The sequence below is a fragment of the Leptopilina heterotoma genome, unplaced genomic scaffold (assembly GCF_015476425.1).
Source record: "Leptopilina heterotoma isolate Lh14 unplaced genomic scaffold, ASM1547642v1 Lhet_1, whole genome shotgun sequence".
Classification (NCBI taxonomy): Eukaryota; Metazoa; Arthropoda; class Insecta; order Hymenoptera; family Figitidae; genus Leptopilina; species Leptopilina heterotoma.
The window spans coordinates 2,030,001-2,054,834 of NW_025110812.1; the positions used below are offsets into that span (position 1 = coordinate 2,030,001).

Sequence of the window (24,834 nt, forward strand, 5' to 3'; positions counted from 1 at the left end):
GAACTTTAACTTTAACTTTTTCATTGATAATTTAAAATGGTCACATTAAGAGAAAGGATAAAAAAAAGTATTCCATATTTTACTGTTCGTTTAAAAGCCATGGATTGAAAAATGGCACAAATGTTGAAAAAACAACGTTTTTTATCCTATAAACCCAAAAAATAAAAAGAAGCCTGACGGATTAAATTCAACCGTTATAAAACGTGTACATACATACATATATATATATATATATATATATATATATATATATATATATATATATATATATATATATATATATATATATATATATATATATATATATTATTTGGGTCGCAGATGCTGTTTAAGATGAAAAACATAATAATACGTTTCTCTCGCGGCAAGAAAAAAGAATATGGACCGATTTCTTTATTTTAAAGTCTACATCAGACGCACTTTAATTATAATCATTATATTTCACATTATTTACCAATTTTAAATGCAAATATTTTCTTTTCGATAAAGTCAACCGCAAGAATTTACAAAAAATATCCATTCTTACAAATATTTATTTGAAATGAAATTTAAAATACTTTTTTTAAAGTAAAAATTATTAATTTTGTAATAATTGATTCGAAATAACAATTAATATTGAAATTATTTTGTCAAACGATGAATTTTTACCATTTTAGATCAGAAAAAAAGATCATTCAAAAAGGTGATTCAGAACGGATAAAAGGATTCCAATTGAAGGGGAAAATTTTCCTCTGGATTCGGTGAAATTAAACGAATATGTAGTTCACGTAGACGAAATTGGTAAATCGTGTGCAAAAAAAAGGTTGTAATAAAGATAAAACGTAATATAACAAGAAAATTGATTTTAACTTTAAAAAAAAATGTATTATTGTTGATGAGTTTATAATTTTGTTGTTGTTGTTAACAGTGTAATAGAATCGCGCTTTTGAAAAAGTTTCAGAATATTACAGGAATAGTGGAACAAATTTCGTAATGAGTTCGACGTGAGCTTGCAGTTTCCTTTTAAAGGGGAAAGTGAATTAGTTTCAGGAATCAAAAGCAACCACAAACAGTGCGGAGACGAAATTTTGAAGTAGTTGCAACATGTGCAGTAAATTTCACAATTGTATAGAAATGTTGTCGATTTGATTTATTTTTAGAAAATTGAACGCAAAGATTTGTTTTATTTATTCCAGTAATAAATATTTGGCTCCTTATTTCTAGTAGAGATAGTATTTCTGTTCGGAATTAGTTTGATGAAGTTTAAATTTTAAATGAGAACGGATTTCTAAGTTGTCCTTAGGGAGCAGATTCTCATCGTCTGAGGAGAGCCGTACAAACTAAACATTTGAAGTGCAACTTATTTATTAAATGGGTAAGACAAAAAGCTAGATTATCTTATGATGATAGAAGTCGAAATAGGAGATAATAGTTGATGAAAAAGTTATAAAGAAACATGAGTTAAAATTTGAGAAAAGTTGTCAGGTTTTACAAAAAAGCAGATTAAGAATCAAACCATATCATAAAGATGAGTCAAAAAGTCAACTTAAACTAATTTTTCATTCTTGTAAAAATATTGTAGGTCATTCTTTTGTCCTGATGATGATACCCACTCATTGAATCGAAAAGTTGGTACTCTAAATAAACATCATTATTACTAAATTACATCTGTGGTAATTAGTAATTTCTGGATCCAAAAAAGGCAAAATTTATCCTGTATAACATAAACTTCTTCATCCTCTATTCATTTACCGAGTGATAAATTCGCAAATCTCTATAATTATTAATTAAAGAAAATTCAAAATTGGATGAGGAATTGGTTCAGGAAAAAGCAATTAGGAAAATAGGATTAGGAAAAATGACTATTAAGAACGTAGCTCATTAGGAATATGCAATTAGGAAAATCGTTCGGGAACTGATATTAATGAAGTGTTCAATCATTGCTGACACGAATAGTTTGGGTTCACCATTCCGATCATAACTCCAATTAAAACATATCAAGTACACCTATATCACTGGAAGCACTAACCTTCATCAAAAACTGAATAAATCAAAATCAACAAATTCAAGTTGAACTAAGTCTAAGAGAGTACCCCCAAAAATTGGCGGTACGAATCTTGGTTTTACAATCAGGACACTTTTCCAGATTTGAACCTAAAAAAAAAACAAACGGGAAAACTCACCAAGCATTTTAAGAACTCTTCTAGAAGAACGACCGGCACAAGTTCTTTGTCTATCGATGCGGCTCGAACCAGCAGTGACTCGACTATTTTCACTTCGTCCTCGAACTCTCTTCAGTGCATTCGACTTTCTTAATTTCAAGCCAATCAATGCATAGAGAATTGTAATCAATGTCATTGGCACAATGAAAAATAAGAATGTCGACAATTCAAAGGAATGACGAAAAATAATAAATTTCATCATACACATCACTGATTCTGGACCATGTGTTTCGACAAGTCCAAATTGTAATGCCTGCGGTACGGCAAATGACAATGCAATTAGCCAAATGGCTAATATTAATTTTACAGCTCTCGCTAATTTTGACATTGTATGCGATAAAAATGGATGACATATCGCAACATAACGTTCAACAGTGAATGCAGTTATTGTTAATACTGTTGCATTTGTCGATGTTTCAGCTGCTAATCCACGTATTATACAAAAACATTCGCCAAATACGTAGGGATATTTTAACCATATTAACCAGATTTCAGGTGGTAGGCCAGAAATAAGAAGCAACAAGTCGGATATTGCAAGGCTAAAGAGATAATAATTTGTTGCCGTGTGCATTGACTTGTTGCGCGCAATAACAATGCACGTGCTAACATTGCCAATTATTCCGGTAATGAATATTGAAATATAAACAATTGTTATTGGTATAACAACGTAAAGTGTATCTCGACGTGGTCCCGTTAAATCATATTCCTCATTAACATCATTATCGGAAATGTAGTTGTCAATTGTTTTATTCAATTCGTTATTAATTATTGTTTCCCAATAATTATTGGTCTCAGTTTTTGTATTCATTGACCATGAGTCGGTGGTTATTATCTTCTCGGCGTTGTTCATCTTTTCTTTTATCGTTTTACTGTCCACTCTTTTTGTTTGTGAATAGAAAATTAATTTTAAAGATCTTTCGATCTTTCTGCTCTTCGCTGCTTATTGTACATCTTTCCAGCTTTCTTAATTTTTTTCTGTTTTGAATTCTACTTTTCTTGTTTTTAGTTCACATTCATGTACATTTTCTCTCTTAGTTAATTAATTAATTAATTAATTTATTAATTATTTATTAATTACTTAATAATTATTTATTAATTATTTATTAATTACTTATTAATTATTTATTAATTATTTATTAATTATTTATTAACAAATAATTTATTTATTCACTTTTATTATATATTTCTAGTAAGTCATTGTTTTCTCCCTTATTTTCTCCTTAAGTATTTTTCACTTTGTTGTACCTTGCACATTACTTATTGTTCCATTTATTACTGTAACTTCTAATGAATTGTTTTATTTTCAACTTCATTATTTCATTTTTAAATTGTTCTATTTTTCCTTTTTAGTAATTTCTAAATTCAAAAAATTTTTTTTGTTTTTTGTTAAGTAGCACTGTAGATGGCGACACTACTTGCACTCAGATTTTACAACCAGTGAACTTTAATAAGTTTACTTAAAGTTTCGAACTCTTCTTTTTAAAATAAATAATTTTTGCCTTTATTCTTTTCTTTCAATTTCAACTTTTCTCACTAACAACACTTTTTAACACCACTTGAAATTTTTTTTTTTAAATTTTATTTCACTGTTGGACACAAATTAAAAATTAAAATTTTTATCCATTGTTTTCATGATATTTTCTTTTCGTTAACTTGATAAATTTTTAATTTATAAATTTGTTAATTTCTCTTTAAGAAAAGTTCCCACTTATTAATTTTTATTTACTATTAAATATTTTTATATTTTTTTCAGTTTTTAATTTCTAGGATTTTCAAATTTTTGTTGTTGTGAAGTATAAAATTAATTTAATATAGTTTAAATTTATTTTATAAATGTTGTTTTCGATTTTTTAATTATTTATTTATTTATTTATTTTTTGTTAAGATGAAAAGAATTCTTTGAGAAATTTCTGAAATTTTTTAGTAATGAAAATTATGCGTTTCATTGAGAATTATTGACGGAGGGTATAAATAAAATTTCTCGCAAAAATTGTTATGGAGTCTGTGAACAACTGTAAGTTGACCGGTTTTTTGATGCATGCGTTCATGCGAAGCGCGGAAGAATGACTCAAATCGTCTCTCAATCCACGTACTCTGATCAACCCTTGAGCGCGTGTCTTCTTCTCCCACCCAAAAATCGCAAACGCAAACTCCCACCCCCATTGATATCGAACATCACTTTAAGAATTACATTTAATCTCCTCCTCTTTGTAAAGTTGTAATCTATCACTTTTCTTCTAATTTGTTAAGACATTTTTTTCTTTTACCTTTTTTGTCTAATTTATTTTTTAAATTTAATATTTTTGCAGAAAATAAAAATATTTTTAGTTAAAAAAAACAGGAAAAAAGTAAATTTAGAAATTAAATTTTTTTTTAAATTTGTTGCTGGTGTTAATAAAACACTTTTTGTTTCATAAAAAGAAGAAAACAGTTAATTTATTAAGGAAAGTAAAATTGGTATTATATTTTTTTTTGTGTTTTGAAAAATATAAAAAATTATGCTAAAAAGTAAATTATAATTTCCATCGACTTGTATATATTTACTTTTGTGTTTCTTTATTTTCGTATAATGTCGTAAAAATATTTTCCGTTACATATTTATTATTTCTGCAAACGTCTTATTATTATTTAATTTGATTATTATTTTCCTTATTGAAATAAGATATTTGTCTTATTTTAATATTGGCACGTCAGGAACATATGTGTTGAAGATATGTAAAAATTTTAAATTTCGAATACATTTCACAACGCCGGTAGTTTTTTAATTAACAAATTGCTAATTTTTAACTTTGTTCAATATTATTATTTTACAGAAAGAAATAATTATTTACTACGTAAAAATATAATAATTTCCTAAGGGAGAATAATTATTTTCCATACAGAAATATTTATTTACTATTCAAAAATAATAATTTACTAGAGGAGAATTATTATTTTCCATACAGAAAGAATTATTCTCTTCGTCAATTATTTCTCTCAATTTTACGATTTATCTTTATTACAATACCTTTTCTAAGGTGGAATCTTGAATAACATCTGAAACAGAATGAAGAAGAATTTAACGTCCCCTCGAAAACAAGAATCAAGTTGCGAGTAAATTATTACAAACGCTGTGGCGAAGTTTCTTAAACACACAATAAGTATGTTATTTATAAACTTTGCTCTATGTAGGAAATGTAAATTAAATTGTGAAAATTAATTAAATCAAGTAACTATAGAATCAACTCACCCATTCTTTGGAAAATGCGTTGAAACTCCAGATTTTTGTATCCACTATAAGCGTAATTTTTTTAAAAATAATATTAAGTTTATGAAAAATAATTAATATTTTCGTGAGTTTTAAAATAATAAATTTTTCAACGTCATACCAAAGATTTACGAAGTTTACCCAAAACGTCAGCCCATGGCGTGGGATTATTATTTTTATCAATTTCTATCAATTTTTATTTTTTACATTCTCATCACACGAGAAAGTATATTAGTTTTTTATAATAATTTTTATAATATTTATAATAATTTTTTACATTCCATGTACTTAGGTACCCCTTACAAGTAATCAACTGATGAAGCAGGCATTCCAACCAGCTTGACTCGTCAAGCTTCTCTTACCCTCCCCTCTTTCAAATAAACTATCTCCTCTCTCCACAATAGCAAGTGGTACTGCAAGATTTCGATTCATTAATTCCAAGATATAATTCATGTAGTTAAGGCAATAATCCTAGTGGCAATGGTTCAAGAAAAAAATTTCATTAGTAACAAAACAGCGATAATATGTTCGCCTTTTTCATATTAATGAAATTTTTTGGTTAACTCACTTGTCATCAGGATTCTTAACGGAAATTATCTTAAACTAATATTATGAGTATATTCTTTCATTTATCTTTAATGAGATGATGATCTTTCCCACCAGTTTGGAAGTCAAGATGTGCATCCTGCATTCTCTGTTTCCTATGAGAAAAAGACAGCCTTATAAAAAACGCTTGAAATTCCATAATTATTTTTTAATAAACAACGAGTCATTGGCAGGGGCTGAGTCTACGACTCTAACAATAATTTTAAAACGTAAGTAAATAACTAATACTTTTAATTTTGTCCTCATTTTTTTATTTTATTTATTCAAAATTGTTGTTCCTATAAATACTCATTTAAATTTTTCCCAGTAGCACGTAATATTACAGCAATATTAAGAACAGTGCCTTAACATTACCAATATTGCCTCAATGTTGTTGATGTTACTGGAATACAGCTGGAATGTTCCCAACATTACGTGCTACTCGAGTTCGTTCAATTCCACAAAGTTCTAATTTTGTTTCAGTGTGTCTGAAAACATGTGGATCTAGTCTTTCTCTCTCATTCTAATTATGTAGGGTAGAGGAACCCAAGGTGATCACCCTAGGGAAATTCTTGTGCATTATCAGGCAGCACTGGATGCTATCGATTATTTTCATTGTGAAGACGAAGTTTTTAATTATGTTTAGACGTGTATAACGAAACACGTTTGTTTCTAACAGAGACATCGTTAAATTTTGGTAAAAAAAAATTTTGAAAGCATTGTTTTTAAAGTGATCCTGTGGTTACAGTTTATAGTTTTAAAGTTCAAAACTTTGTGGTTATTTTGTTTACTGTATATAATACAATAATATTATAAATGAATATCGATAAATATAATATATATCGATAAATATCGATCAGACACACTGTGGCTGAACCAAAAAAAAGTTTGCTAAAAATGGATCCAAAATTTGGTTGTTAGAGATGTTTGTGCATCATATCAGAAGTAAAAATCCATTGAGATCAAAATCCTAGCTGATAAAAAAGAACATTCATATCATACCATATTATGCATTTAAAAAATTTGAATAATTTTTAGACTGAGAAATAGATTTAAAACTTTGAAACGGAGCAATATTTATAAAGATGTCTCCATGAACCATAATCAATATAATTTAATATAACGCATTTAAAAGTGATGAGTTAAAAATTCGACAAGTCGTATAAATTCGAATGAATATTTTTCACCTTTGAATTAATTTCATAGTATTCTGAAGTTTTAAAAGTCCACAATCTTTGACTAATATTAACCAATTTTTTTTCATTGAGGTTTGTTTTTAAATGTAATTACATATATTTACATACAAAAATATTTAAGATACTTTTTGCGTGATACAAATTTTTGAAATGTTTTGTAAAAATTTGCATGTCAATATATATTGATAACTCGAAAAATTTATCAGCTAGGATTTTGATCTCAACGGATTTTTACTTTTGATATGATGCAGAAACATTTCCAACAACCAGATTTTGGATCCAAATTATTAATAGATCCAGATATTATTAATATTATTATTTCTGTTAATCAGAAAGCAAACATTACATCAAATTTTAAAAACATTACAACAAACATTACATCAACTCTTTTTGTATATATGCGTCCCATCTAGCCCTTCTGTTCTCCGTTCTCATTGCTTGCCATGTCCATAATTATAAATATAATTAAAATTTTCACTCATTCCTCTCTCTATAATTATCGTTTTAAATGGATAGCAGACATATTCTCAATGACAATATGGAATAAAACTTTTCTATTAAAACTTAAAGTACTTTATGTAATGAATATATGTATAAATGAATAAATCGCAAAATTTTTAATTAATATTTTAATCTAAAAAAAGTAATTCTATTAAAATTAAATAATGATATACATTATAATAATTCCACATAATATTATAGATAATATAATTTTAAGCCTATAGGAATGAAATAGTGTAATTAAATAAATTATATAATTATATAATATAATTATATATAATTTAATTAATTTCATCGTAAATTTAAATATTATTTATCTAAATCCATCAAATCGTTTTTTTTCTAAATTTCTAATTTAAATTATACGAGAATGAGTGATTTTAGTTTTGTAACTAAACTTTAATCAATTTTTTACGAGAATCCGATTCCTTCTCATTTAATCGAATTTTACTATTTATGTAAAATATAATATTCAAAATCAAATACTGGATCGGAATATTTTTATTTTATAATAAAAAAACACGTTTCCAATCATTTGAAGCCAACAAAATCAAAAGTTTCACTCTAAAAGTAGTTAGAAAATTTTATTTTATAACTCAAACCCGTCAAGTTATGTCTGAATAAAAAATAAATTATTAAAAAATATTCTTAAAAATTTATTTATATAAATTTTCGTTGATAACTTAATTTTTTTAATTTGATTAAAGCTCAATAAAAAAAAATTGTAATAGTATTTAATAGCAGTTAATTAATTTCTAAATAAACGCAATTAAGGATTTTTTTTTATTTATATTCATGTCTCGGTAAATAAAACCCTTTGCGTTTTCCCAACGGGTGTGAATACTTTATTAACGACAAGAGTGAAATCGTGTGAAGAACAAAGAACAAAAGTTAAAGATTTCTTTCGCAATTTCCCCTCATGTCATCATCTCATGACAACCAGTGATAAAACCATAAAATCATTTTATGTATATTTTCTTTGAAAAAAAATTTTAGAAAGCTATATTTATTAGTGAATTGGATTTATTTGTTTAGTCTGTTAATATTTATTAAAAATTATTTTGTTTCTATATTCTGACGTATTTCCGAAGGATTGTGTTTATAAATTAAAAAAAAATTTACATTTCATACTTTCATTAGAAATGAAATGTAAATGTCAACTGAAAAAATTTTGTAATTTGAAAAAAAATAAAAGTGACTTAACATAATTTAATGAATTTAATCAATTTGGATAATTTAAAAGAAATCTCTATGAACTTATTTTTGTTTTGTCATATGAATATGAAAACAATTTTTAGAAATTAAAATCACTATTTAAATATAAAAATGTTCGAGATTGAAACTTGATTTGTTTCTTTACTATTTATAATACTGTTGAGCTATAAAATTAATTGAGTTTTCTCCGGTGCAAAAGGAATGCGAGGATAAACATTAATTTTACATTAATTCAAATTAACTGATTCCACAAAACAAAATCGCATTCTATTTATAATTATTGAAAATTCATTATCTTTGTCAAGAAATAAAAGGATTATGAAAATGAACAACACAATGAGAATGTAATAATTAAATATCCCTAGAGAATCGATATTGTTTTGTTTAAAGAATAATTTGTTTAATTATTTTTAAAAAATTAATAAGTTTGAAAGTTATTTTAACAGGATTTCCATCCCTCTTTCTCTGTTCAATAAAAATGACATAAAATTGTCTCTCTTTAGGTAACAATATTGTTTTTCTTCTTTTCAAAATAAATCACATAATAATGTCTTCCTTTAACTAATTTGCATATCTACTCTTTTCATATAAGAATTATTCCTTAAGGCATTAAAAATTTTGAAGAAGGGTCCAAAGTTAATTCGCAGAAGAACAATGTATTCCATTAGTCAGTAAAATTACATATTCGTCACTTGTTGACGCAAGGAATGCTAGCGAGATAATGCCGGAGCCGCTCTTCAGCGTTCGCCTTTTAAGCGAGAAAAGTAGTCGGGGTAGGGCGGCGCTTGCGCACAGCCCATTAGTGCCGTATACAAGAATCCCATCACTTGCTTCTAAAAATTTTTGTTTGTAAAATCCCTTGAGAACTAAATCTAAATTTTTTATTTTACATTCTGATTTCAAATATAATATATTTTATTAATAAATAAAATAAAACCCAATTCAGAAAATAATGAAACATATAATTTTCTTTTCGATAATCAAGAAAGCATTTTATATTTTTTTTACGAAAAATTACAAACTATTTCAAACAAAATAATTTCTCATTACAACGAGTCTTGAGCAATTTTTAAAACAAATTTTCGTCTCCGCTTATCGAGACTTAAATTATTTCTTGATATTCAAATCTTCAATAATTCATAAATAATTATTCGACGATATAACCTGAAAATAAATATTCTAATTAAAAATTAATAAGTCAAGTTTTAAATAAAAATATATTTTTAAATATTTAATCTTTCTAAATTAAAAATACTGAGCGTAAAAATTTGACGCTTGCCTGAAAGTGATTTGTTATGCCTTGATAAGGATAAACTCCGCCGAGAATATAACGATAGTATCCATTGTGTCGAATTCGATATTCTCCAGGCTCGACATTTTCTGGCACGTTCCAGATAATTGTAACCGTACTGGAACCAAGCATTATCGATTTTCTTGACCAAATAAATCTGCAAGAGGAGGCGAAGAATTATTAATTCATTTTAATAATTACAAATCGAACATACAATCTTCATTACAATAATTAACACTTTATTAATTAAAAATTAATTGCTTTCCACAACAAAGTAGAATTCAGAAAATATTTAAAAATTATCCTACTTGGTTTCCCAATTAGCATCTGTTGCCACAGTACTCCAAATTTCATCATCTTCTAATTTTTCAATTGTCAAAAATGATTTTTCAGTCATTAGATTATTTCTCGGATGACCCGAAATCTGCAAAAAAAAATATATCATAACATTTTCTTTCAATATTAACTCAAATTTTACATTTACTAAACCGATAATGAATAATTTTCATCACAAGATTTTCAAGATGGATAAAAGCTTCATTTACGAAAATACTATTTCACTTGAATGAAAATGTTAATTAAATTTTAAATTAAAATTTTCACATTATGAAACTACTTATTGTTGATAATATGATGAACCTTTTGTTTTTAATGAACAGAAATTTTATATTTATGTTCAGACTGTAAAATAGAAAAACTTTGAAAATAATGATAAATAACTTTTAATTGAAAGGGAAAATTTTATTTAATTAAAAATTCTTTTAAGTATTACAATGGGCTAACATTCATTAAATCACGTTTGTAATTTAAACATATTCAATAAATCGATACTTTTTTATAATATAGTAAAATAGAAGAAATAATTAGAATGGATGTTAAATAATGACGATTTAAAAAAAAGAAATACAATTTTTAAATTATCCGGCAGATTATTAGGCGATCAATGAATGCTTTGAAGTAGAACATTATGTTTAAAACGAGATTGCTCGAATTTACGCAATAGTGAATAACTACATGAAACTGATTTAAATCCGATTATATTGATGTTTACGTAAAATTCTTACATAATCTACTTGTAAACATCTCATAGATTACAATCATATGGATCTTTATTTTTGTCCCTTTTTACTAAAGAGGAGAAAATATTCTTTAAGGCGAATCATTAGAATAGGCGCAACTTGTTGAGTCTCAAGATTTTCAGTTCGTCGCCTTAAGGGTCCCAATCAAAGATTTTGAGCTTAAAAAATTATAACCGGCTCTTTGATTGGGACCCCCAATTGTCATGTTCAAATTTTTCTGAAACTAACAGAACTTTAATCTTTTATTTTATAAATGAATGCTGTCTTTTTTTTATAGCAATCGGAGCTTTATGTAATTGTCTGGGTATTCATTAAGTTGTCGATTTTTATATCAGAAGCGTTAATGAAAACAGATTTGCAACTAGCTTGACCCACAATTATCTGTGGAAGCTCAAAAACGTTGTAACCCTTCTGGATCATTAGTCACTGACATGGCGTTAGGCGCTTGATGACTGGAGTCCATGAGGAAATTAGCCGAAGCATTACCCGGTAGGTATATGTTTTATCCCCGTCGTATAAAGTTTGTGAAATGGCGCTTAACATGCTACTTCCGTTTCCTTCAACGAAAATCAAATCAAATAAAAGATTACAACTGATGACATTACTGAATTGCAATTCCCAAGATGTAATTCACTGAAATTCAATTTAACCTAATTCAGGTCAGCTTTATTTAATTATCATTTGGAGAAAAACGGAATACATGAAATTATTTGAATGCTATCGGATTTCGAATTTTCTTCTTCTTTCCCCACTCCCTAGAATACCCAAACAATTCATCCATCTGAACTGCAATTCAATTGAATACAGTTTGTAAAGGCTTATCATTACTTGCCCCATAGTAAAGTGGAACGTGAGATTACTTCAGTGTAATCCTGAATATTAATTAACATATCTGTTCATTGGATTGATTTATCCCTTGCAAATAATTCATTCACTGAATTGAGGTTAGTTAATAATTCAAAGAGTACGAACTTGATCGACTATGACTAAGTATAAATTCCGAGAACCTGGACTTCTCTAATAATATATAGGAAGGAAGAAATAACCAAAGAAATAAGAGAAAATTAATGAAACTTATTAAGGTACTTACAAATGAAACGGTTACTACATCGCCTGGTCTGACAAATTTCGACGGCTGTTGAAGGCAATCACCAAATTCTTTACCCCATTCAGGAGTGTCATACAAAACCGGTGGTACCAAACTGATAAGACTCGTCTTTCGCAAATCCTTCGGCGATGGTCCAGGATCCAATGGGGTACCCTAAAATTATTTACGAAAATGACAAATGAATTAAGTTAATTTAATTAATAATTAATTAAATTAAGGTAAGTTTCCTTACCTTAAGAGCGGCCTCTGTCAATTCTTTGTATTGTTGCAAGTATATAGTTAAAGTATGTGGTCCGTATATTGTGGAAGCTCCCTCGTATCTTTGAACCTGTTGTTTGAAAAAAAAATTTAATTAATTACTGATTTACAAATAAATGAAGAATTTACACAAAGCGTGATTAAAGTCCAACCTGATACTCTTCCGGTGTTGTTATGTAATCAGTGTACGTATTGCAGAGACCAGCAACAACTACAATCGGGTTTTCTTCCATTCCGCTTTCCTCAATCGTTTCTTTGACTACATTCCGCAATCGTCTACCTGACATAGTCGTAAATTCACCCGGTACACCAGCAATGGCAACATTTCCGATCATTGCCAAGTGAGTGGACACCACATTCGGTTGCCATTGGTAAGGTAAAATCATCTACAAAATTGTATTAATTGGATTACTGGATTAATTGAATTAAAACAGAACTATAGATTGTGTTATTTATGTAATTGCGCGACAAGTCCTTTGGATGCAAATAGTACTTCTAAATTCTAGTAGTTAGATAGGTAACAATAAAAGAGAAGTATTAGCTAAATCTATAGGTTTGTGCTTTAAAAGTTAATGTTCCGAGGAGAGATTTTAATTATAGTAGGGATTCCACTGCGGTACACCATTGACACATTTGTTCCTTCATCTAATCGATATGTTTTTAGTTTTTCTCTCAATCGATGAATCTTCTCATTACTTGTGCCTTCTCCTCCGTTGCACACACAAATTTTAACATCGCTTCTAAGCGATGAAAAAGTTTTTCAAGGTGATATAGATATTCATCGATACTTTGTTATGTACACAGCATGTCGTCGATAAAAGAGATCACAAATTCGCCTAAAACACTTGATACCTGATCTAAAACTATGCTCTAGCTTGTATCTAATCCGCACATTTAGAAACCTATTCTATAATTTAAGTATCTATAATTCTATTCGATTAAATAATGATTTGAATTCTGATAACTATTTATCAAAAGTATAAAAATTTATTTACCCGTCCAGTGGCCAATAAAATGGGTTTCATTCCATGACAATGGATATCGTCATCCGTTGGTGCAGCTATAAAATTACGAACCATATTCCAAAAGGGATTCGGTGTAATAGTACCTTGCTCAAAGGCAAAAGAACCTGGACCGTCAGTTGTTCCGGCAGCAAAACTGTAGCCCATTGCCGGATAACAGCCTTTAATCTATTAATTTTAATATGCAGAATTAATTTAAATTACGTACTAATTTCATTTTATTGGTATAAGAATAGAGTTCTGTAAGAGGACCCCGCAACAAATACATGGGAAAAATACTCTTGGTCAAATTTCTTGTAACTTTGTAATCTTGTAGCTTTCAAACTCCTGAATAAAAAATCTAAATGATAAAATCCAAAAAAATGATCAGATTTTTTGTAAAATAAGGTTAAAGTTTAAAATTCGCAATGAAACAGGTGTAGTTTAGTTAAACCAAAATAAGTGGATTGCTGAACACCGCTCTCAGTCTAATCCAGAGTCCCGAACCGTGGCGGCAACGACACCATTTTTTGTAACTTTTTTGTATTTATTGTACTTTTATATTTTTTGTATTTTTTTGTATTTTATAAAAATAAAACTTTATTTTTTGTCACGAATAACGAGTTGCTTTTTGTAGATAAGAGTTTGAATATTATTTTAATTAGCCAAAAGTCTTTATTTTCTGTTTAGGGGGTTGAGACTAAATGTTATATTTTTTAAAAATAAAATATTTTCATCATTTTTTGCAATAAGGCAGCGAATCAAAGAGTTACTTTTTGTAGATAGGAAAAGTTTGAATAATATTTTTAATGGCCAAAAGTCTTTATTTTCTGTTTATGGGGTTGAGTCTAAATGTTATATTTTTTAAAAATGTAATATTTTCACCATTTTTTTTAATAAGGCAGCGAATCAAAGAGTTGCTTTTCGTAAATAGGAAAAGTTTGAATATTATTTTTAATGGCCAAAAGTCTTTTTTTTCTGTTTAGGGGGTTGAGTCTAAATGTTATATTTTTTAAAAATAAAATATTTTCATCATTTTTTTCAATAAGGCAGCGAATCAAAGAGTTACTTTTTGTAGATAGGAAAAGTTTGAATAATATTTTTAATGGCCAAAAGTCTTTATTTTCTGTTTATGGGGTTGAGTCTAAATATTATATTTTTTAAAAATGTAATATTTTCACCATTTTTTTTTTAAAAGGCAGCGAATCAAAGAGTTGCTTTTCGTAAATAGGAAAAGTTTGAATATTATTTTTAATGGCCAAAAGTCTTTTTTTTTCTGTTTAGGGGGTTGAGTCTAAATGTTATATTTTTTAAAAATGTAATATTTTCACCATTTTTTTTAATAAGGCAGCGAATCAAAGAGTTGCTTTTCGTAAATAGGAAAAGTTTGAATATTATTTTTAATGGCCAAAAGTCTTTATTTTCTGTTTATGGGGTTGAGTTTAAATGTTATATTTTTTAAAAATGAAATATTTTCACCATTTTTTTTAATAAGGCAGCGAATCAAAGAATTGCTTTTTGTAAATGGGAGGAGTTTGAATATTATTATGTTTAAATCTGCAATAAAAGTCTCAACCCCTTTACAGAAATAATGATTTTTGGCCAATCCTCTATTATATGAAGTTGAAGAACGACCGAACGACCGACTGTCTAACTGTGCTCTTGAAATTAAGGATTTATAATGACATTTCAAAAATAAAGTTTTTGGAACTTTTTCTTAAAAAAACAAGATCAATTATAATTGCTATTCCCTAATGACTAGATAAAGAAAGGATGCCTTGAAACTTTTAGAAAGTTTTGGTGAAAAATGACATTTGTAACGATTCACGTACCTCTTCGACCTTTTTCGAGGTTTCGTTAAAAAAATTGGCCTTCTGCTTTGTCATGTCGACAAATCTGTGAACAATACGAATCGGTCCTTTCACCTCCGTTTTGTTGCCATTTTGCCACAAATCCTGTAATCATAAGGAAAATGATATCCGCATTAGTTTATTTAACCCTTTAATTACAATAGATAACAAAACTATATTATAATAATGAACCGAAAGTATTGTTACAATTAGTCTAAAGTTTTCTATTAGTACTGTAAATATTTTACTATAAATTGATGCACTTGGGATTATAAACATAGTAATACCATCATCTACGGATCCACAGTAAAAATATCAAGAAATATATTTATGCATCATTAAATTTTGTGTCGCAAACTTCTTTTATGTCTTCCGCTATAGAGTTACACTTTCTCAATGTATTTTTTTCCCTTTGTGTTTGTGTGCACGTTTATATATATATATAAGTCAAGTTTGTTTGACGTTAAAGTAAGAATGTGTAAACGATATCTCGAGCTGCGTAAGTGCACATAAAAGAGGGCGTTTGTATGTTTGACGAGGCTGTATTATATGCATATACGCAATATCGTAATAGCGACACGCACGAATCGCATCCTTACAGTTGGAAAACTATCTCCTTCTGCCATTATGATGCTAATTCAGACTTTGTCAGGGAGAGTGAAGAGAACCTCAATGTTGCGTTATGCGGCTCTCATTACAATCCCTGAAGATCATGAAAATAAAACAAATGGCATACTGGCATTATTGTGCAATACACGATTTATTCTAATTTATTTTTCGAAATAATTTTTAAAACTTCGTTCTAAATTAGAAGATTTATTTTATATTGTACTTTCTAGGAATCGTTTACTTGCCTATTAAGTAAATTATTTTAATGTCGAGTGATGTTAAATATAAAATATCTTGTGGGAAATTGAAATATTAGTTAATTGTTACGTTCAGTTTAAGCAAGCCTTTTTTTAGAAAAAAAAATCAGATATTTCGTCTGATAAATATTTTTAAATGGTGGTCAGTGAACAGCCACTGACTTCAAAATAATAAAATATGTCCAAGGGGAAAATTTCATAAGCTCCTAGCATCCATCTATTTATGAAATGTTTCAGTCTCTAAAATCCTTGTAATTAATTCTGACCCAGCCAACATTAAGATCGATTTAAAAATGAATAAATGAAGAACCTGTGATTCACATTGATTATTTCTGATATACATAAAAGTGAAGTGAAGTCATATTTACTTGGGAGCGGACATCTTTATAGGTTCACACGAGATGCAAGCAACGACGTACATGTGTGTGTATATAATATACCACTGAGCCTTCTTTTGAATTGACATTGAATTCCTTGTCATTGGTAATTGGTTGACACATAGATCGAAGTATTTGATTTCCTTCAAGGCAACCAAATCGAGAAACTTTTTCTTCGATCGACATTTAACGTTTCCTTTGACTTCACAACAATCGTACCGAATCTTCTATACCCGTGCAGAAATTTTGACCGGGGCCATGGCACTTTGCCCGATCTGGCCGCCCTGTCGGGACCCGGTCGGGGCCATGGGATTTCCCCCGATCTTTTCGCTACCCAGGTAGAATTCCAATACTGACTGCATTTTATTATATTAAAGCTTGTTATTTGATTATTAAAGAATGGGGAGTATTTACTTCAATATTAATGATTATTATTAATATTTTTGTAGTAAATAAACTTTTATGAGTGTCATTAAAAATGTAAATAGTTATTAGAATTGCTTTTATTGGACTAAGTTTTTAAAAAAAATATTTTTCTTATTTTCTTTCATTAATTTAGACAGACTATCTTATTTAAATTAATAATTATTTATAATTATTATTATTGTTAATAATTATTTAAACCTATACTTTATGTAACATTATTAAGAATTATACACAAAACACTTAAAACTAAGACGGAAAAATATCGCACGCACGGGGGACCGAACCCTAGACCTCGAGGACGCAAGTCGAATACACATACCGCATAGCCACGCAAGCTTGGAAGCGACCTCGCTTAAACTTCCTTTTGAATCATGGGACCGTTATATACAGTGTTATCATAATAAATTGACTGTATCATATTTATTTATAGAAAAATTATTAAAAATGTATGTTATATATATATATATATATATATATATATATATATATATATAAATTAATATGTTTATCATAATAATATGGTAAAAATTGTTAATTTAATTATTTATTCTATATTATTTATAATTTAACTATTTTTTAAAATAATAAAAATTTTTTCATTATTAATAATTCACAATAATACTAAAAATTATTAATTAATAATAATTTATTTTTTTGCCTTAAACATGGAATTTCAATTTAAGTGTGAAAAACAATTAAGAGTTTTTAAGAGTTATAAATGTCAAAAATAATATGTTAATATTATAACCACAAAAAAATTTAACATTTTAGGCAATATTTTTGGTTATCACCATGATAACATCGACAAATGGTTCACCTTCGACAATTGGTGCGTTTGTCCTATTGTTTTAAATTAAAGGAGAATAAATTCTTAAGACATCCCTCGAGGACAATTTTTGAGTTTTTAATTGTTTATAATTTTTATTTTCAAATTTCAATCAAAGTTAACAAATTAACACAATTTTTTAAAAACGGACGTTTATTTTCTTATTCCGTTACTGCACATGCTCTAAATCAGTTCAAATTAATCCAATATTACCAGCAGACAATTAAAAACCCATAAAGTAATATATTTCAATTGTCATAAACAACATTAATTAACAAATAGTTAACTTATGATCCTGTCCAACAGAAAATTTTTGTTGCAAATTTTCTTTTTTACTTAGGTTCTTTTAAAGAATATATGTCTTTTTTGCTTATAATATAACTTATTTAAATATTTAATATTATATATCCGTGGTCTTTTAACATTATCTAAATAAAAAAGTAAACGTGAAAAAAAAATTTTTGGTGGAAAGGAACAAAAATTAACTATTTGTTAATTAATATTATTTGTAACCATTTAAATAAGTTATTTTTTAAACAAAAAGGACACATATTTTTAAAATGAACTTAAATTAAAAAGTAGACGTGAAAAAAAATTTTTTTGGTGGACAGGAGCATAAGTTACATAACTATTTGTTATTTAATATATTGTTTATAACAATTTAAATAAGTTATTTTTTAATCAAAAAGGACAAATATTCTTTAAATAGACTTAAATTAAAAAGAAAATGTGAAAAAAAAATTTTTAGTGGAATAGGAATCAATGTTAACTATTTGTTAATTAATATTGTTTATAACAATTTAAATAAGTTATTTTATAATCAAAAAGGGCAAATATTCTTTAAATGAACTTAAATTAAAAAGAAAAGGTAAAAAAAAACATTTTTTAGTGGAAAGAAATCAAAGTTAACTATTTGTTAATTAATATTGTTTATAACAATTGATATAAATTACTTTCTGTTTTATTAATTATATGGTGGTCATATTGTATTAATTTGAACTGATTCAGATCATATGCAGCAACGGAATAAGAAAATAAGCCTCCTTTTTTGAAAAATTGTATTAATTTGTTAACTTTGATTGAAAATAAAAATTATAAACAATTAAGAACTAAAAAATTGACCTTAAGGGATGTCTTAAGAATTTATTCGCCTTTAATTTAAAATAAAGAATACTGAAACCGGTTAAGAATTGTAGGCTGTAGACAGTTTTGAACAGTAAATTGTAAAAAAAATCCCATTGTGCGCTGTTTGTAGATCCTTGGGCAAACCCGGTCTGGTCCTGGTCGGGGCCACGAAGTCGGGGCCAGATCATGAAATCCCGACCGGGGCCAGGGCGGTAATCGGGAACAAAAGTGGCGATTTCTGCACGGGTATAAAACGAATGAGCAAAAGAGAGAAAGAAGACAGAGAATATATAAAGAGGGGGGGAAACTCTCAGTATAATACTTTCATGAGGGTGCAGCTATTTGTTTATTTCAACATTACACTCGATAATTGACAGAAATATTATTCTTACTATTGTTTTGTTGCTATTATAATTATTTTTTATTGATTACCTTTATTTCTAATGCTACAATAATAATAAGATAAAAGTTTTGCTTTCGATTGTTATTATTTTCCAAGTCTTTCTTTAACTATAGATAAAATTAATTTTTCCACAAGAAATGTAAATGTATTTTTTGGCGAGTTAATTGATGCGATAAAATAAAGGTAATATCGAAGGTTATCGTATCTATGGGATAGTGATGCAATGGAATAACAGTGACCCGAAAGAGATGTATATATAATAGTACAGGCAAAACAAGAGACTCGGTAAATTCAAGGCTTTGTGAAATACACAATTAACCTTCTTCTGTAAAGTAATTAAATATCATAGTGTGACTATTTAAATTTTTTCCTTGATCTCCATTTAATTACATAGATTTCTAACGAAATAATAAATAATAATCGGCTATTAACTACTCTCGAAATATTTTTCCAATAAAAATTTTCTATTAGTTTACAAAAATAATAAATTATTTTCAGTCTTTTTAAATCTCGAGGGCTTTTTTTAATTTTCCGGATCTGCTTTACCGACTGAACACCAAAACAAAAGCAGTCGACCCACATAACCTTGAATTTAATATCTAAATCTACAGACTTTGCACTTTCCAACAAAAAACAACTAAAATCTAATTAAAGACAGTAGGGTTAAAAACTTTTTCTATTTCAAGATTCTTGGGGATACAAGTAAAGCATGCGACTTGAATTTCAAAGTGGAAATTGATTAGATTGTTACAAATGCAATTTTACTGGTACTAAATAAACCGTTGAAAGCTTTAGAAGAACGAAAATAGAGTAAAGAATTTTTCTTTAATGGTGCTCCATTCATAAATGTCAACTGTTTCAGCTTTTTTCATTTTTTTGAAAATTATATCTCAGTAAATGGATGAGTATAAATGTTGTCTCGCAGTTTTTAAGATGAAACGAAAAGAAAGCTAATTGGAAATTAAATTTTAATGAAGGGTTAAATATTTAAAGTATCATAAAGGTGGAATTTCGTACAATTTGAAAATATTAACAATTATAAAGAAAATGTTTTTAAAAGTATTTTCTGTCCAATATCTTTGTTACCTGTTTCAGTGTATACTCGCTAGCAAACGAGAAATCAGCTTCCACTATTACCCTCCAGGAATACCACCTACGTTTATAATAGTTTCTAATTAATCCATCAAGAAACTTGACACGCTCTTAAGCTGTTCGATTAAATATTTAATCTAATAAATAAAAGTAGGTAAACATTTTTTTAATTTTCATAAATTATAATATGAAATTTCAATTATTTTCAGTAAACTATTTTTTACTTTTTTATTGTTGAAGCCAAATTTTGTTAAATATTTAAGTAATTGACGTCCACATTGTAACCGTTTTCTTGTAACTAAAATTGCTTTATTATTATCCCACTTTGGCTTCTATTTACACCTTCAATGACAAATACCCCCTTCCCTCTCTGTGTGTAACACCTGACTTACCTTGAATGAGCTTTTCATTCATATATTTCATTCGAAAACCACATTTCTCCCGAGCGGAATTAATCGTTTCTAATCGTTATTTTCTCTCTTCTTCTCTCACTACATATGTCTACATTTTAATTGTACTTCATTCAGAAAAATTCTTCCTTGCATGCATAATACTGACATAATATATTTTGCTATTATTCTATTCTCTCTACTCTACAAAATTTCTAAATTTTTAATTTAATAAATGGAAAGGATTTATAATTAAATTGTTTAAATATTATTTAGTGTTCAAATATTTGTATATTTGAAAAGGCCTTTCAGTTTCATAGAAAATGGTTTTCATGAAACTCTGCAAGTTTTCTCTAAAACGATAAATAATTGTTACGTTCAGTTTAAGCAAACCTTTTTTTCAGGGAATTTTCGAAATATTCTGGGTAATAAATATTTCTCTCCGATTGTCTCTAGGGGTTTGTTATTGTTATTCCACACTGCAGTTGTTTTGGAGAATAAGGTAAAAATTTACACTGTCAAATGATCGACTGTCTTCTGCTCTGAACTGCCACTGAGTACGAAGTGTCAAGAGAACTGCAAGTGGGGAATTTTGGTCCCGCCTTTGCGCCACCTACACTATGGATAGTGAACTACAAATAAACTAGACACATTTGCGGCTAGTGCCATGAACTTTTCAGGAAATACATAAAGACTCCTAATGAGAAAGTAATGAAAAGAAAACTATTGAATCAGTTATCGATTTTTCTAAAACAATTTCCGAATTTCTTGCAAACATTCATTGACTTCTATTTCATATTCTAGATTATTTTGGAATTTTTACGACGTATGCAAGAGTTAAGAAATAGTTCCCGAAATCCTAAAGGGTTTAACAGAAAATATTTCCAAATATGGACTAGAGATAATTAAGCGGATTACAAACTGTTAAATCGACATTATGGGACATAATGTTGATACTTAAAGTTGGGATCTATCACGATCCATTCTACCAAATCGTGAGGCGATTTTTATAAAGCAAAAATCGTATTGCACATTCGATATTCCGTAATGAGTGACATTTTTGTAATAGCAGAGACCAAAAGACGCCTCTGTAGAATTGTTTATATATTTATATGTACAAAGTCTTAAGTCACGCGTGGGAAACTACGTCTCGAATACTGTTCTATTTTTCCTCCCTCTTGGTCTAATTTCTTTCTCTAGTAGTCGGTAAGTTAATCAGCCTTTTCGTCTAATCCATGTCGAAATTTAAATAAAGACATATTATTTTCCCCCACATTCATTTTATTCCGGAAAACAAAAGTTTATTAAAAAAGTTTATTTTATCAGTATTGGATATTTAAAAAACTTTTTCTTATTTTTAAGATCTAAGTCTTTAAAAATTGAACTTCTTCCTGTCTTACCTTTATGAATACTTGATTTCTTTCATGAAAAGTAAAGTAATTATAGCTTAATTTTAGAAGCGCAAAGAATGGAAAAGAGGGGTTTATTCGAAAGCTTAAAATATGTATGACATTGTTAGTTTTCTTTCGTCCATTTTCATTTTGAAAGTAAATTGTCTCGGCTTAAAATTCTATCAATTTAATAGAATTTCCAGCTATTACAAATAGAGAATGGAAGAATGGGAGGAAACTATTATTATTATTCTACAAAACCCCTATCGTCGATATCTTCCAAAAAGGAAATAATGACATTCAATTTAGAATCTCTATTATTCTTTCAATGCAACGTTATATATTTTTGAATCTTCTCTAAATTATAGAAAAGGATATTATAAATTTTAAACTTATTGTTGATAATAATATTATGAAAAAATATAAATATATATATACTAATAATGTCAAACGGTCTCAAGAAGGAAACATTTTAACTTTAATTTTTATTAGACGTATGAATCTGTATGAATATGTATGCTTGACTCGACAATAAAATCTATTCTAATGGAAGTTATTTTCCAATCGATGTTACGTCCAGTTTAAACAAGCTTTTATTAGGGAAACATTGATTTCTAAATAATATTTTAATATTGTTGCCCTTCCAGTGTATTACTGCGATGTGCATGTATCTCCTTCTTGTCTATTGGAATATTTTTAATCTATATAAATTATTTTCCGTTGATGATAGAAAAATTATTTTCCGTTAATATTAAACAGTAATGTTAGAGAAAAATAATTTTTCCCATCCCAGTACCATTTACTGTAAACTATTACCGTAAATGGTATAAATATATTACAATAATAATTTATACACATATTCACTGACATAACTGGTTTTCACGATTGCTCATTTTTTTTCGCAGGTCACCATATAACATGTTGTTAAATAAATCAATAAGAATCTAAAGAAAGAGGAGATACTAACGTGTAATCGAAGGGGTCTTTACAGTCACGATTCTACAATGCGAAAGCATTTTCATGTTAGGGAATATATAAGTCACATTTTCTATATACACGGATCTAAAAGGTAGAAGCCGCCATATATATATACTTTAAAGATGAGTTTCATCAGACCGATTTTGCATTAAGAAAATCGTATCATTAATTACCTTTCGTGTCGTGGATTCAAGTCATTTTGTTTTATTCTCTCAAACAGAGCACACAATAACGCAACAGTATGCGAACATTTCTAGTGTGAAGAAATTGGATGAGACCTAATTTCAATACAGACCGGGTAATTAACGTTTCTAGTTATATATTTATAGACGGGAGGGAAATTTAATTACGCAACATTTGGAAAATAAAGAAAATATTTCTCTACAAGGAGGGAATGCATAACAATTTTCATTTATTAGTCTGCTTATTCTTTGGGATTTCGTCTTTCAAACGAGGGATAAGAATTGAAATTAATTAAGTCACAACATCAAGAAAGCATAGAAATGTAATAATCTGAGATTTAATTACGTTGGTTGAGAAAGAGAAGAAATGTTACGCGAAGAAAAAATTGCTATCACGTGGAAATATAGATTGATCTGATTTATTTAAAGTTAATCGGGTGAAGAATTTACATCGCTAGCGATATGGTAATTCTGGATTCATATAATCGTTCTGCAGAAGGTAGTTTTTTTTCAGAAAATTCCGTAAATACAGAATGTAAAATTTCAATTGATACCTTTTCTTGGAATTCTAGTTGTTTTTACACTATTGTTATTATCGACAAAGAGGAAAATTGATTTTTGATATGATCCCTCATTTACGATAAAAGAACTGCGATGCGCTCTGGGTAAGTTACAACGACGATTGTGTATGAACGTGCTCACACTAATCTGCCATCAGCCGCTTCTGCGCCATTACTCGGTCACGATCTCGAACCTTTCCCGTCATTACAATCGCGGTAGAGATGCGAAAGGATGAATATGGTCCAGAATGACGCTAATCGGCATCAGCGAAAGGGAGCCAAAGTTCGCAATGTTCTCTTTCTCTCTCTTAAACTTTCATAAACATCAACGCCGATGACATCGATTTTTCAATCAAACTTTGTGAATAAAACTAAATTTCAGTATCAATGAAATTTCTATTTTTTTTGAAAAAAGTTATGAGATCAAGACTAATTAACCAAAAATACAATTAAGGAAATGATAGCTGTTTCTACACACGGGGGAAAAAATATATTCATCTTGATAGTGTGTGACCTTAGGGATATATCGAAAAAGTTTTTTTTTTAAAAAACCATCTCCGGACATTGCAAAATTTCACGGGCACTCTTGATGACATGAGTGTTAATGTATTCCAGTGAAATATAAGATAGAGATCGAACAACGACTGCCTACTTTTTGCCTCACAAAGAAAATCCCACGCTTTGCCT

At 28.2% G+C, this 24,834-nt stretch overlaps 2 protein-coding genes across 6 annotated transcripts in view; both read right to left on the minus strand.

The window, feature by feature from the left end:
* Positions 1-3,921, minus strand: part of LOC122511221 (pyrokinin-1 receptor-like) — a 30,361-nt gene extending 26,440 nt beyond the window's left edge. For both annotated transcript variants that reach the window (XM_043626468.1, XM_043626387.1), the window contains exon 1: positions 2,163-3,921. In XM_043626468.1, the coding sequence (XP_043482403.1) occupies positions 2,163-3,051 (889 nt within the window). In that variant the 5' untranslated portion in view covers positions 3,052-3,921. The remainder of the gene's footprint in view (positions 1-2,162) is intronic.
* A 5,989-nt stretch (positions 3,922-9,910) lies between these two features.
* The window catches only part of LOC122497629 (neutral ceramidase), a 77,297-nt gene continuing 62,373 nt past the window's right edge, over positions 9,911-24,834 (minus strand). For all 4 annotated transcript variants that reach the window (XM_043604877.1, XM_043604874.1, XM_043604870.1 and 1 more), the window contains 8 exons: positions 15,515-15,637; positions 13,677-13,871; positions 12,834-13,067; positions 12,656-12,751; positions 12,406-12,576; positions 10,545-10,660; positions 10,225-10,393; positions 9,911-10,109 (listed from right to left, as the gene is read on the minus strand). In XM_043604877.1, the coding sequence (XP_043460812.1) occupies positions 10,083-10,109; positions 10,225-10,393; positions 10,545-10,660; positions 12,406-12,576; positions 12,656-12,751; positions 12,834-13,067; positions 13,677-13,871; positions 15,515-15,637 (1,131 nt within the window). In that variant the 3' untranslated portion in view covers positions 9,911-10,082. The remainder of the gene's footprint in view (positions 10,110-10,224; positions 10,394-10,544; positions 10,661-12,405; positions 12,577-12,655; positions 12,752-12,833; positions 13,068-13,676; positions 13,872-15,514; positions 15,638-24,834) is intronic.